Genomic DNA, 14441 nt, shown 5'->3' with positions numbered 1-14441 from the left:
AGGCATGTGTGGCTTGCGCATCGACAGCCTATTCTTAAACGCAGAAACCCGGGGCCTAACGGCCGGCTTTTCAAGACTACAACTACTACAACTACGAGAGTATACCTCGATAACCCGACTACTAATATAGCAAAAAATTTTATAGTACATCTATAAATATCAAACCTCGAAGTCTACGAAGTTTAGAGCAAAAACATTAAGCATATATTATAATATTCGAGGATGTATTTTTCTAAAGTTCTAATCTTAATATCGGTTTCAGCTTCCTTACGATAAGGGCAAAAAGAGCGCGAAAAGTACGTCTAGATTATAAGCTATATAATATGTTATATAACATACTAACATATAGGGAGACTACTCGGTATATAGCAATACTATAGCTCGAGTTTTACTATCTTATAAGCTCTACATTACAAGTTCGAGATACTCGAGATACTCGAGGTGTAGTAGGTACAGTCTTCAAAAGCCGGCCGTTGGGCCCAGGGTTTCTGCGTTTAAGAATATGCCATCCATCTCTCGGGCCTAAGCAAACGCCCAGCCGGGCATATGTTCCAGAATCTCGAGCGGACTTTCGGGAATGCTATGCTCATTCTGTCTCCTTATGACGAAGATAGGACTTAAGGTGTGTCTGAAATTCCACGGCTTTTTATACTCCGGAGGCGCGGAAACGCATGCTCATGAGGTGATGGGTTGGTAATGGTTGAGCACGAACTCGTCTAAGCTGGATGATTTTTGGCTGGTCTGAAGGCAGGGCCGCTCGATTTTCAACCAAACGCTGTACATCACTCGTGCGACGAATGCGGAGGGAGGAGTTTGGAGAATCAGGTGACTATATCTTGTGAGGACTCTGTCTGGTGGTCTTGCTTAGGCTCGAATAGAGTAGGTATGATGCTGCTCTCAGTAGACAAACAAAGACGATAGAGCGGAAATTGATGGCCCACACTTTGATTTCACGGCGAGCCTGCTGTGGGCGAGTGAGTATGTCTTGCTGGTTATAGACCGCAGAGAGGGCCCCTACATTACGGTAGCTCAATGCCACACTGAGGCGTTCCAGAACCAGTCCCCTCTTGTCGATGGTCAAGGTAATCTCACAAACACTCAAAGAATATGCCTGAGACGCCAACACCACTTGATTTTGCATTTTTGTCGCGCGCAGTAGCCTCAGACCGCCGTTGAGTAGACCAAAATCTCTTCCGTTGGCTCACGTTGGTTCTCGTGGGGCTATAACGGTCCACGATAAAAGCTCGTAAGAGATCTTGTTGCGCGGGCTGAGCACGACTTACTTCTTCCAGCTCCGCCACGCCCCTTGTCCAAGTGGCAATGCCAATGATTCTGGGCGATCGCCACGGAGGGTTATGTCACAGGCATTGGGCGGACGTGCAAATTGACTTCAAATCGGTCAAAGGCCTATTGCTGGCCGGTCTGCTTTGTCGTTTGTCAGGCTGTTCCACCATAGTATGGCATTGTCCTTTGACACGTGAGGTTGGACAAGCGGACTTTGAAGGGCATCTCTTTGATTTCGTTCTTAGAACATCGTGCTATTTCTCTTGCTCGTCTTGACGGTACGTTTCGATTGCAGTGAACCGCTGACTACTTCAGCAGATCGTCTCCATCATAGGCTGCCCCTATCTTCAGCTGAACTATGGCCTTCGACGTCAAAGTACCACTGGGCTATCGCTGGCGTTCTCCGCGATGGTACATCATTTGCCGCGTTGCAATTGCTTTGTTCTCAGGTGAGGCTTGACACCCTCGACCCTTCTTTTGCGAAGCGTTACCAGACTGAAATACAAGCAGCGACCTTCATCTGCAGTTACATCGTCCCCATCTTGCCAAGCACGCTAGAATTTCGTTAGAACGCCGACAACTGACAGACGCAGGCTGCAACTAGTCTTTTGTCATCTGTACACACCGTTTTCGCCATGATCGCTGGTCCTGTGATTGGATACCTCGCTGACAAGGTCCCAACCCGAAACGCTTCGTTGCTCTTGTCACTGGGCGCGGAGATTGGAGGAACAGTTCTGATCATAGTATCGCGATCCAATAAGTCTGCTTTGCCCTGGTCGATATAGCTTGCTGAGATCTCTTTCAAAGTGCCCCTGCTCATGCTTGGCCGTGCTATCCAAGCGGTCGGAGGTAGTGCAGCATGGATCGTTGGATTGGCCACGTTGTTGGAGACGGTTGGAAAAGACAATACTGGGAAAGTCCTAGGCGGTATCATGTCCTTCTTCGCGTCAGTATTCGTGTTTGGTCAGATGATATCCGGCATGTTTCTTGAGATTGCTGGATACTGAGTTGTGTGGTTCTTCGCTCTAGGTGTACTGGGTGTGGATATGGTCATGCGGGTGCTCATGATCCGCGAGCACTGATAGCTTTAGCCTGTCACTGGGGAATGGCCGTTTGCCTCCTTAGCCTGGACACCGCATTGCCCCTTCAGGTCACCCGAACCTTTGGCTGGGATACTCCGGGCATCAGCTTGATGTTCTTGCTCTTGCAGATTCCCGTCCTGCTCTTCGGCAGTTTCATGGGCATGTTGAAGGATAGAATCGGAACAAAATTCCCCACAGGCTGTGGATACCGTCTCATGGCTCTGAGTCTGTGGATGTTGGGTTTGGTCGCAACAAATTGGTTCAGAGGACACAAGGGACAAGTTTTGTCAATGGTGGCGTTTGTGTGCGTTGGACTTGCTCGGACTCTGATCAGCGGGACGGCAATTTTGGAAATCACAAGTTCGTCTATCTCTTGCTTCTAAACCCCCTTCCCGAGCTGACTCTTGAGATGTCGACAGCGTCCATGTCTCTGGGCATTGCGGTGTTGGCCTCACTCTTTCTCCAAGGCAGACAGTGATCACGTCAGAGGACGTTAAGCGGCCTTGCCGTGGTGGTGGCAGTGGTGAGATATTTGGTGACTTCACAGTCTGGTCCTTTATACAAACATTTCATCGTTTTATTAATCGAAGTACCTTATCTAGCACAATTGTAAATTCTTGCAGTTCGCTTACAGTGTTGTAGTGAACTAAGCCCCCTCGAGCTACTATATCGCTTTTAACCCTAAGTACGTCTAGGGTAGTGTAAGGTAACTAACAGTCTCTACTAACAAGCCGACATCGTGAACTTTATAAATCCTCGCTACGACCTTGTCCGATGCGATGCTATTAGAAGTGAAGCTAACAAGAGACACCCTCGCTTTCGCTATTAGCCGCTCGTAAGCTATATATAGTATAGAGATTAGGGTACGCCGTTAGGTAACCTAGAATATAGTCTATAAGGGCTTCTACGTAGGAGATAATTAAGTCCTAGCTAACTTAGTTAACGAGATAATCGACTACTAGCACTACCGCGTGCTTTATTTAGCTTAATGCATGCATTTCCGAGGCCCAGCTTTGTCGACAAGGCCAATAGCTCGAAGAAGTAGTGATTGAGACTACTCACAGACCGTCGGTCCATCTCCTTCTTGGCGTATATCTGTGCAATATGAGGACCAAAAACCTTGTACTAGCTGGACACATATAAATCGACACCCACAGCCTTCACATCGATCGGACGATGAGGAGCCCACGCTATACCATCCACACATTTCATTGCTCTATGAACAGCGTGCACGAGATCTGCAATCTCCTTGATCGGTTCAATGGTCCCAGTGATATCGGAGACGTGTCCACAACACACAAGCCGTGTTTTCGAAAACAGTAATGGCTGTAGAGTCTCCAAAGCCAGCTCTGGGTTTCGATTTTTGCCCAACACCCCAGCTGGTGTCCACCATTTGATCGAAATTCCTAGGCTCTCTGCTAGCGCAATCCACGAAGAGATGCCAGCTTCAAGGCAGAGCACTGAGACGACGATCTCGCAATCGGCGTTGAGATTGGGGCATAGGGAGTTGCTCCGCGTTCGTAAAAGTCCTGTGGTCGACATTCCAAAGGCTGGTTTGGAACAAGCAGTCTCAAATGTTCAACAACCAAGACCTCGCATCTTTGCCCATTTGGCGAAGTGGTCGACGACTGCCGCTACCTCGGTCGTCTCTTCTTGCATTCGCATTCAGGCGCTCCCAAAGGCCACCCAGAAATCCATGTCGTACACTCTCGTGCCGGTAATACGCTTGCGCCAGAATTGTTCCAACTGCACACGCACTCGATGGCGTGGCACAGCGACAATTCATTCGACCTCCAGCCTCCTGGAATGACCGTTCTATACGCTTTGGAAGTGCCACTTGAAGGTGGAGACACAGTCTTCGCGGATACGGAGACTGCTTATGAGCGCCTCAGCCATGGCTGTCGCAAAAGTCTGGAGGGCTTGCAGGCTGCTCACACTTCTCGCGATCAGGCCGCACGGGCTCGCCCAGGTGGTGGAGATGTAGGTCGGGAGCCTGTCGACTCGATCCATCCGATTGTACGCACAAATCCTCGAACAGGGAGGAAAGTATTGTTTGTCAATCCGCAATATACGCGACAAGTTGTGGGCTACAAGGAGGAAGAGAGTGACAATCTTCTCACGTTTCTGCCTGACCACATCACGAAAAGCCACGCCCTAAAGTGCCGTGTCAGGTGGAGGGACAAGACAGTGGTTGTCTTTGATGTTAGTATTGCATGTTCTCGAGACTTCTCATTCCTCTGACAAAGCCTACAGAATCCCAACACCTGTCACTCGAGGATGACGGATTGGATGTATGGAAGGCGACTTCACATTGCAAGGTACGGATCTATCTTGTCTTCGACCCGATTGGTTTGCTGACGTTTGGGTCTTCTGTGCTTAGGATCATGCCTGGAGCTGAACGACCGATTTGATTGCGGCCCAAGAACTACCCTCAAATTTACATCTCGGCTCCTTTGACTTACATTTGACAGAGGGCGATCTGGGACTATCGAGAGACAGCTCAGATGGTAAATACATATCTTCTTAAGCAATTTGGGCACAATTCAATTGAATGCTTCCACTGTCGTCCAGGCCTGCTGTCCAGGTCTGCCTTGCAGAAAGCTCTACGAACGACCTTTGTAGCATGCCGAATGAGCAGAAATTAGAATGTTAACATGTTCATGCTACATTGTATTCATGCTACAAATTCTTGATGAGCGCTCTACAAAACGGTATTGGGCTTGTCGGCGACGAACGATGAATTAAAGAATCCACTTTGACCAGCAAGCACAATCAGGCTGTGGAACATGACGCGGCGTTCTCAACGGTGGACCCACCTTGGGATTCTGCTCGCGCTCAACACGACTCCTATTAGATAGATTCAGTTCGAGATACGATCGCTGACAAATTCATGATTTCGCCGAGAGTGAGTATATCTTGTCTCGCATCAAGCAACATCTGCTCGACACAGCAACAGCTCTCCCCGCCAGAACAATGCCTTCACCTACCCGTCCTACTTGGCTCGCTCTCCTAGCTATTGTGCAATTAGCCTGGACGAAGAGCTGTCCACCAGTCTCAAGCTCGTTCAACATCAATGTCCAGAATCTCTATCCTGAGAGCGCAGCCTGGGATCCAGTGACGTGCAGACTCTACCTGAGGTGCATCACAGCCTTCCGAACTATATCAGCCGCATCCACTGACTCTTCTTCCCTCCTACAGTTCCATCTACAACGCCACCCTAGTTGCTTTTAATCCTTACACCCACACCTCAGAAATCATTCCCCTTCCCGGCATCTCGACCTTCCACCCAACCAACTCTATCGCCTACCACGCCAACGGAATCGACTACGACGCAGTGTCAGGAGAAATCTACATCGCCGCCGCAGCCGCCACGGCCTTCGAAAGCACCATGAGCGGTGACTACTCGCACGCCAACTTCACGGGTCCGAACCGGGTGTTGAGATACGATCCTGTTCGAGAGGTTTTCAATGGGGATATCGACCTCGCGCCAGCGCAGAAGGAGTTCCAGGCGAGGAATGGCGACAAGCGAACGAGTGGGTTCCAGGATATGGCTGAGGACTTGCAAGGGAATTCGTATGTGATTGGGACGTTTGGGAACTCGATTTTGAAGATCTGTCGTGGCTCCGAAAGAGCTGAGTTGTGGTACGCTCCTGAGCATTATAATGCTACGTATGGGTTCGGCGGGATTTTCTCTGTTGGGGATACTCTGGTTGTTTCGGATACGCTTTCTGGTGGTTTGGTGACGTTCAATGCCAGGAAGGAGGTGCCAGAGCCTCACTACGTGCCTCTGCAAGGTCTGCCCCAGGATTATCGACCGCTCATGGCCGATGGGCTGTTTGCTCCAGGCAAGTATGGCGGAAAGATCGCCCTTTGGTCGGACGACTACAATGGAACGTCTGTGTACGGAAGTCATGATGGGTGGAAGTCGGCTCATTTCCTGGGTCTCGTTGAGAACGAAGAGCTGACGGCTGAGGGAGGCTTCACCGTGGCTTCGTTCGACATCGGGGAGAGGCTCTTTGTGGTCACGGAGTTCTTTCAGGTGAATCTGCCGCCTCAGCCCAAAGCGAGCTGGTCGACTGTTGATATCACCGCTGCGGTTGATGGGATTATCGAGAGGGCTGGGTTTGGAGAGGGAAAGGCATTGTCGTCTTGAGGAATTCAGCTTTCTGAGATCCACTCCACGAATAACGAAAACGGCATCTACTTCAACAAATACAGATTCACGTAAACAGCTTTGGAAGTCTGGAAAACGAAAGACGTACCATCCAGAAGTCCTATACTGTTGGGTCAAGAAAAGTCTCACAGCCTTCCCCGTTTAGGATTATATTCCATCCCTGCAAGCTGACTGTCCACCTCTCTGCATGTTCAGTAATCACCTCAGCCACACGGCGCAAACCATTGCTTTCATACTCACAAGGGACGGGAATGATTAGTTAAGTGATGTGGAAAATTTTATGAAACGACGAGATTGTGCGAGTTTGCTTGCCTGAACCGTGCTGGTGCTGTCGGCGTTGTGGTGGTTTTGAAGCCTGGGCTGTAGCTGACAGGCTTCGCCCCTTGTCTCGTGGCATGCCATGGCTATCGTTCGGTGGAAGATATAAACAGTCTAGAAGCCAATGCTTGAGAACGCACTTCAATCTTCAAACACTACCTCTATCAAGACAGCAACCTCCTTCCAGACCCTCCGCTACATACCACAATGGCACCACCACAAATCAAGACCGTCCTCGTCGTCGGCGCCAGCGGAATCGTAGGCACGCAAGCCATCAAACACCTCCTCGCCTCCAACTTCCAAGTCTCCGCCCTCATCCGCTCCTCCTCCACCAGCACTCCCTCCTTCCCCAGCGAAGTCCGCATCTTCAAAACAGACTACACCCCGACCTCCCTCCGCCCCGCCTTCGCAAACCAAGACGCCGTGCTGAGCACCATCTCCGGCGAAGGTCTCGCCCTCCAAAGAACCCTCGTGGACGCCGCCATCGCCGCCGGCGTGAAAGTCTTCTTCCCCTCCGAATTCGGCATCGACACCACGCACCCGGACGCCGCGACGCTCATCCCGTTCCTGAAGCCGAAGATCGAAACGCTCGAGTACCTCGAGACGAAGCAGGACCGCATCGCCTGGACGTCGATCGTCTCGGGGAGTCTGTGCGACTGGAGTTTGGATATCCCCTCGTTCGGGGGGATCGACGTCCCGGGACGGAAGGCGACGATTTACGACGACGGGGATGTCAAGTACGACGCCACGACGAGCGAGCAAGTCGGCCGCGCGATCGCCGCCGTGATGAAGCAGCCCCTGGACGTCATCGCGAACCAGCACGTCTACGTGAATAGTTTCACCGTCACGCAGAAGGAGGTCCTCGCGGCGCTGGAGCACGCCACGGGAGAGAAATTCGCCATCTCGTACGATACGGTGGAGAATCTGCGGAAAGTGGGGAAAGAGAAGTTGGCAGGGGGGAATTTCTACGGGATGTTGGAACTGATTGCTTCGAGTTTTTATGGGAGGTTTGGGGTGGCGGATTTTTCGATTCGGAAGGGGTTGTGGAATGAGAGGTTGGGGTTGCGGGGGGAGCAGTTGGAGGGGGTCGTGAGGGAGTATGTGAAAAGGAAGGAAGTGAGTGGGTGGAGGGTTGTGATTCCGGGGAGTGGGGATGGAGATGTGAAATAGGGTTTCTTTGGAAGTGTAAGATTTTGTGATGGAGGTCTTTCAGGAGTCTTGGTTTAGTTTTGAAGGGGTATGTGCAGCGGAAGCAGAAGTAGGTAAACTAAGGACGGTGATTTCAGGGCGGTCAGAGATGGTAGTATAACTCGAAGTAGATTCTCCATACAATCGGAATCGAGCAAGCTTGTGTAATAGACGTCTTCGAAATGTAGCCTTGCTTGGTTGTAATCAACTCGTTGAAAGTCGATTTCTTCTACTGTCAACGTTGCGAACGAGATAGCTCGTCTCAGCGAGACGGTTGCCTATTCGAAAAGCAGAATAAGAAACCAACATCATCATGAGCTTGCATCGGCCCATCCAACAACGCTCCCACCACAAGGCCAGCTGCCCGCAATCTGCCAAATCATCTCTCCTCTCACTTCATAATCGCCCACGCCCTACATACTCCCAAAAAACATCTACAACTGACACATCCCCTCCCCCTTGGAAATCTTCAACATGTTCAGCTCTCTCGCCACACCCAACCCTGCTGACCTCATCATGCGTGCAACCGTAGGTAGGCTATACGACCCTTCAATCTGACAAATCATAGACCCTTAGGGCTGCCCTAGCTAGCATGAACAGGTACGGATTGAGGAGAAAGGCTATACGGCTTTCTGAATTTGCCCTATAGACTTGTCTTGGTGTTGGAATATTATCTGCATTGCGATTATGGATTATGAAGCTACGTGTCTTGGTTGTTGATGGGTTTGTCGTGGAGGGGGGTTGGTATAAGACCCTCTGAAACGACCGTGATGGATACACCACGATCTTTCAAACATCCCAAGAAAAGCCCTTCGAAGCAATCATGTCTGCAGCAACCACGGATCCCTCAAAACAAGGCGTTGTCCGCACAATCCTCAACCGCCTCCCCATCCCCGCCCTCCCGGGGTGGGAATCTCGTACCGTCTTGCTAGGTACGAGAGCCCCTATTCACCCTTCCCATCCCATTCCAATCCACCCATAGATCCCCTCTCCTTCCCACTTCATCTCCCGCCCATCCCTACCTAACACCAACCTCGGTCTTCGCAGACTACCCCCCCTCCACCACCGCGCCCCCACACACCCACCCGGTCTCCGGGGTAAACTACATCATCCACGGCCACGTCATCTCCCAGTGGGAGAACGGTGAAGAAGAAGTCTACGGCCCCGGGGAGGTGTTTCTCGATCATGCGGAGAAAGTGCATACGGTGGTGAGGAATCCGAGTGAGACGGAGAGGTTGCTGGTGGTGGTGAATTATGTTATTCCGGTGGGGGTGGCGAATGTTAATTTTCCGGAGTGAGGAGGGAGCTGAGCGGCGTGGTGAGGGAGTGGAGGGTGGGGTCTAGAAGGAAGGTGGGCGTCGGAGACTGTTTTTGTGTCACATATTGAGGCGTATGAACCTCGAGAGGTCGTTGTCACTGCTGAGACATCAACTTCAAGACAGGCCATCGCCAATCTCAGGGTTCTCATAAGTTCATATCTCACTGCCGTATTCCCAATAGTATCAACCCCAACCTGACTCCAAACAACTCCACGCCAGCCCAAAGCATATGATGCTGTATCCTCCAAACCCATCCGTTCCACGCTCTTCTTTGCTCACCACCTCAGCTCCTCAAAGCCCTCAACCTCTCCCCCAACTTATCCTCCCTCTCTTCCTCAGCCGGCTGCTGAATCTGCTGACTGGGCGTCGCACTGTTCATCTCCTGACTCAACTCCACGCCCGCCTCATCCGCCACCTGTCCCATCAGTTTATCCACATCCTCCTGCGGGGTGGCTGTCGCCGTCGCCGAGGAGGTTGCATTCTCGTAGTATCCCGTCGCGACGTCCAAGTCTTCGAATTGCGTCTCGAAGCGGTCCATTACGGCGGAGATCTATTCCATTTCACACCGTCAGCATATCACATATCCCATATCCAATCCAACTCTTCGCCCAGAGTGTATATATCATACCTGCTCCAAATTCATACTCTTCATCGCACTATCCATGCCCCGCACCACATTCGCCATACTCCCCGTGACCTGCCTCATCGTCACCGCCGTCTGCACGCGACTCGACACGGCGTCGATGCGCGACGCCAGCCGCAGGAGGTTCAGGTTCTCGTTCTTCTTGCGGATCGCATTTTGGGCGTAGATTTTGGCGATGTCGGTGTGGTTTTGTTGGATGGCCTAGTATATCACGTCCAAGAGGTTAGAGACCGTAGTGGAGGAGAGGCTTTGGGTGGTATGGTATTGTGAATGCACCTTCTTCAGCTTCGCCTTCTCGGTCTGTTCGTCTTTGCTCGCTTTGGCTGCCTGGCGGTTGAGTTGCTTGGCTGTGAACTGTGAGGGTGGAGTGGGATTAGCTCGGTCTTTTCGTGCGATCTCCATGCGTCGACAAACCTTCAAGTTGAACAGGGCTTTCTCCAGGCCGGACATTGTGATAGTGGTAGATTTGTGGAGGTGGTTGTAGGGATAGGGAAGAGTTACTTAGTGTTGGAGATTGGAGATCGCGGGACACTGCTGCCGACGTCACGCGTGGGGTGCGGGCTGGATCTCGGCGGCTGAAACCTTAAATTCCCATTCACATGCTCGCCTCGCCTGCCACGTGGGACCTTTTCTACTTCATTCATTCATGTAATGGTCTTTCTGGGAGCAATTCCCGCGTGTACGTAGAGCATTATCTGTCGTGGTCATCATACAAAGCAAACTTCAAAACGCCGTCCCACCGAGAGCTGCTCACTCTTCGAAATGCAGCACGACTTTTCCTTAGGCACATTCCCGGTGCCTGCTCGCTATGCTTCTTCAATTACAAAGTCTAGACGCCGGAATACGGCCGCGTGTTGCCAAACTCATCATCATCTTCCTCCTGCACATTGCCTGCAGTCGGACTTCTCAAATTCTCCGTACGGTTCCTGTATGGATTGCTGGTGCTTCGTGTTGGGAGCTGGCTCATCTCCACGCTCGTGTTTACTGTAGGGACTTGGCTCTGCGCAGACTGGTACTGCGTTGGTTGGCTTTGAAGGGTTGGTCGGTAAGGAGAGGGTACTGTCGAGTATGTGGGGTGCTGGCTCTCTGTGTACGGCGACATGTATCCTGGGTTGTACTCGGTCGGCTGAGGCTCGTTGATCGTGGGGATTCCAGGACGGTTGTATCGCGAGGTCTCGCTACTGGGCTTGCGCTTGCCACGGGTACTCTCACGACGAAGCATTCCTCGAACATCGTTCAGATCTTGGTAGTCGATGCTCGTTTTGCCGCCAAGAGTGCTGGCGTCATCACGGCCAGTTGCCCACGCTGTCTCGTCTCTAGCGGGATCTGAGGCCGGGTCTCTCGAAGTCAGGTCGTTTACAATCTTCGCATCGTGGTAGCTGAGTCCGGCCATACCGCCTCTACCACTGGATGCTGTTGGGCTCAAAGGATTGGCTTCTTTCGCCTCCTGGATCTTCTTATTCGGCACCAGGCGAGCCTTCTCCCTTGCATCAGCAGTGTGTTCTGCATTTTCCTTGGCTTCAGAGTCCGAGATGGCGACAGAGTAGTTGGGGTTGGCCGCACTTCCAGCCACATCAGCACCACCACCTGGGGCATAAATAGGCACAGCACGAAGAGCAGCCACCAGTGCGCACATGAACTTGCTGCGTCTGGCTGCTCGGAGGGTCTCGTTGGCCCAGTTGCTCTTGTGCTTGATCTCCACCTTCAATTGCAGCTTCGACATGTCCGTCGTTCCCAAAATCTCAACTTCCAGATCCGGCTGGAAGTCGCGGTTGTGCTCCTTGTCGGTGACAAAGTTCTTCAACTCATTCTTCAAAATCTGAATATCGTCAAAGGAGGTGTCGAAGGAGATGTCCAGTGTGACTTGTTCGGTCATGGCCTTGCTGCGACTGATGTTGTCGAGAGCCAGACTGTTCAGGACGATGTTGGGGTATTGACAAAGCTGGCCTGTCTTGAGCCCAGATGCGCGGCGGAAGACCGTGAACAGCAAGCTGATATGCTCAACAGTGAGCGGATCGCCTGCAATGTCGACACGGTCGCCAATATCGAATGGATGCTTGACGAATAGGAAGATGCAAGAACCAAGGATCTCCTGGGCGCTGACCGAGAAGACGAAAGAGAGGGATAGAAGCGCGGTTCCGGTGGTCGCCAGAGTCGTGACGAAGTTGGTGTTGAGGAATGCGATGAAGATGAAGACGACCGCGACGAGGACGATGGTGCAGAGTAAGCGGTCCAGGACGTTGATGGCTTGGGCCACATCGACCATGCTGCTTGCGATAGCTTTGCGTTCGCGGCCCCATTCGACGATCGTCATAATCATCTCGTCGAGCGAGATGTCGCCGTTTCCATCGCGATCCAATGCCCAGTAAGCCTCTTCCGCTTCTGTCTTTCGCTCAGGACCGAGCACATCGACGATGTCTTCGTCCAGTAAAGACTCTCGACCCTCGACGACCAAAGACATCCAGATACGGCGAGCAAGTGCCTCTGACGTACGCTTCTTCTCCAGAGCGGTGACCACAACTGAATGCGCACCGTTTGGGTTGAAGACTTCCTTTCCAGTAATTTCCGAAGCGACATTTCCAAACGCAGACGTGACCTGATCACCAAGACGACCAATGTTATGGATGAAGCGCATTGGTGTTGCAGATCCCGAGCGGTGGTGCTGTCCTGCCTTGCCCTTACCACCCAGAGCAGACAGCTGCAGCTGATCAGAGATGATGTAGTCCTCTTCGGCGAACTCGTTGCAGTATGGTGGGAACAGGGTACGAGAAGCTTCGTAGAGTAGCGTCAGAATGAAGACCTGTCGCTTGGAGTCCTTGATCCTCGAGTTGAACTGCTTGCGGTGGTAGTTGATGGAAATGAGCTGGATGAAGAATCGCTCGGCCAGGAAGACAAGCGTGGAAACGACCGCCGCAGCCAAGATCTTCTGGACGATGTCGACCCAATTCGACTTGATCGTGTCGTGCTTGCTGTTGTAGGGATTCCGGGTCATGAGTGGCTTGAAAGTAGCCAGAGAAGTCACGGCCCAGCCGACCAGCGACAGAGGGATTTCCAGCGCGCGCAAGACCGTGGCATACTTTCGTACACCCGAACTGACGACTCCCACGAAGATTTGGAACACGAAGGGCAGGAAATGTGCCACCACTTTCGAAACCCACAAACTACACCACACAATCTCAACCCACACAAAAAACCATAGAATCGGCACACCTCCAAATCCCGGCGGCCCTGACTTGCGGTTCTCGAGGATGGCGCCCACGATGATGGGTACCGCGATGAGAATGCCGAGGGGCAGGACATAGAAGAAGTATCTCGTCACGATGGAGAAGGAGTAGATCTTGCTGTAGATCTTGCCCATGGTGGTCAGGGTATCTTCTTCGCCATCATATCCCACTCTTCCGGTGCCTTGCACACCACCCGTTGGCTTTGCTCTTCTGCCGCGAAAGAAGCCGCTCTTCTCATTGCTGGGCGAGTGGTCGCTGGGTTGATTTGATCTCATCTGAGCGGTGGTGTTCTGGTTGCGCAAGCCCCCAGTGCTGCTGGCATTGGTCTGGACTTGCTCGAGGGGGATGTCGATGGTGGCGTCGTTGGTGGGTGGCATCCCGCCGTGTTGGTTGTCGTTTGGGATGGGCTTGAAGCCTTCGCGAGAGAAGCGTTTCCGGTTGCTGGGGTTGGGTTGGAGAGAGGTCATGCTGGGCTAGAAAGAAATGAGAAGAGACTGCTGGTGAATTGGTCTTTGGTTGCGCCGTCGGCGACCCGCAGCCAGCACGGTGCAGCGTTCCAGACGCAGAAGCAGCAGAACCGAATGGGTGGGTGGATTGGACGTCGTCTTCTCCAGCTGTGGTTCGGGCACCTGGCGGAAATCAGGAGATGGTGAAACAGTGAGTCTGTGCTATGTCGGCCGTCCGATGTTGCGCCGGCAGACAGTGGGGGAGCGTGCAACGAGTGAATAACAAGCCTGAGAGTAACGACTGCGGGTGATTGATTGATTGAGAGTTGATTAAGGTAGAATGATTGAAAGAGGGAGCAGATCAAGTCCTTCACATGTCTTGCGTTGCGGGGAGGAGGTCGCGTTACGTACAGTACATGGGTCGCTTTTTTGGTTCCTGCAGCGTGCAGCGGCATCCCTGCCGAAACACGCCACAAGCGGCCCGGGGAGCTGGCTGCAACGGCCGTGCGGCAAAGGCCTGCGCCAGAAGCCAAGCCGAACAACTCTGCCATCAATCTCGACCAAACATTTGATTGAACCTGGCATGCGATCAATTGCCATCTGCACCAATTCTCCCTCAATGCTCATGAAATCGTGCAACTGGCGTTTCAAGGAGCTTTGCACACAGCGCTGCCTCCTGCCGGTGTTTCAACACCCACCAATTAGGAAGTCCGATCCCGTCGATTCGTCGTTGAGGCGAGATCCACCCGGGCCCAATCGTGGT

General features: G+C 52.2%; 6 protein-coding genes across 6 annotated transcripts; 4 read left to right on the top strand and 2 right to left on the bottom strand.

The window, feature by feature from the left end:
- Positions 1–3983: 3983 nt before the first annotated feature.
- On the top strand, positions 3984–4724 carry M409DRAFT_36640 (uncharacterized protein; the record flags this gene model as incomplete). The annotated part of the gene is made up of 2 exons (XM_033810586.1): positions 3984–4568; positions 4620–4724. Coding segments are annotated over 2 exons (690 nt in total), but the record flags the coding sequence as incomplete, so codon positions are not given.
- A 615-nt stretch (positions 4725–5339) lies between these two features.
- On the top strand, positions 5340–6519 carry M409DRAFT_54253 (uncharacterized protein; the record flags this gene model as incomplete). The annotated part of the gene is made up of 2 exons (XM_033812651.1): positions 5340–5503; positions 5565–6519. The coding sequence occupies 2 exons, from the start codon at positions 5340–5342 to the stop codon at positions 6517–6519; spliced, it is 1119 nt and encodes a 372-aa protein (XP_033667928.1).
- A 546-nt stretch (positions 6520–7065) lies between these two features.
- M409DRAFT_54252 (uncharacterized protein) lies at positions 7066–8028 on the top strand (the record flags this gene model as incomplete). Its single annotated transcript, XM_033812650.1, has 1 exon — positions 7066–8028. One exon carries the CDS (start codon positions 7066–7068, stop codon positions 8026–8028), a length of 963 nt encoding a protein of 320 aa, XP_033667927.1.
- An 841-nt stretch (positions 8029–8869) lies between these two features.
- M409DRAFT_22475 (uncharacterized protein) lies at positions 8870–9344 on the top strand (the record flags this gene model as incomplete). Its single annotated transcript, XM_033806352.1, has 2 exons — positions 8870–8978; positions 9094–9344. The coding sequence occupies 2 exons, from the start codon at positions 8870–8872 to the stop codon at positions 9342–9344; spliced, it is 360 nt and encodes a 119-aa protein (XP_033667926.1).
- A 304-nt stretch (positions 9345–9648) lies between these two features.
- Positions 9649–10458, bottom strand: M409DRAFT_66132 (uncharacterized protein; the record flags this gene model as incomplete). Its single annotated transcript, XM_033816802.1, has 4 exons — positions 9649–9915; positions 9994–10209; positions 10285–10362; positions 10423–10458. The coding sequence occupies 4 exons, from the start codon at positions 10456–10458 to the stop codon at positions 9649–9651; spliced, it is 597 nt and encodes a 198-aa protein (XP_033667925.1).
- A 379-nt stretch (positions 10459–10837) lies between these two features.
- On the bottom strand, positions 10838–13699 carry M409DRAFT_22473 (uncharacterized protein; the record flags this gene model as incomplete). The annotated part of the gene is made up of 1 exon (XM_033806351.1): positions 10838–13699. One exon carries the CDS (start codon positions 13697–13699, stop codon positions 10838–10840), a length of 2862 nt encoding a protein of 953 aa, XP_033667924.1.
- Between the last annotated feature and the right edge of the window lie 742 nt (positions 13700–14441).

Source organism: Zasmidium cellare (assembly GCF_010093935.1).
Source record: "Zasmidium cellare ATCC 36951 unplaced genomic scaffold M409scaffold_16, whole genome shotgun sequence".
Lineage (NCBI taxonomy): Eukaryota > Fungi > Ascomycota > Dothideomycetes > Mycosphaerellales > Mycosphaerellaceae > Zasmidium > Zasmidium cellare.
This window is presented reverse-complemented; position numbering and strand designations above follow the sequence as displayed.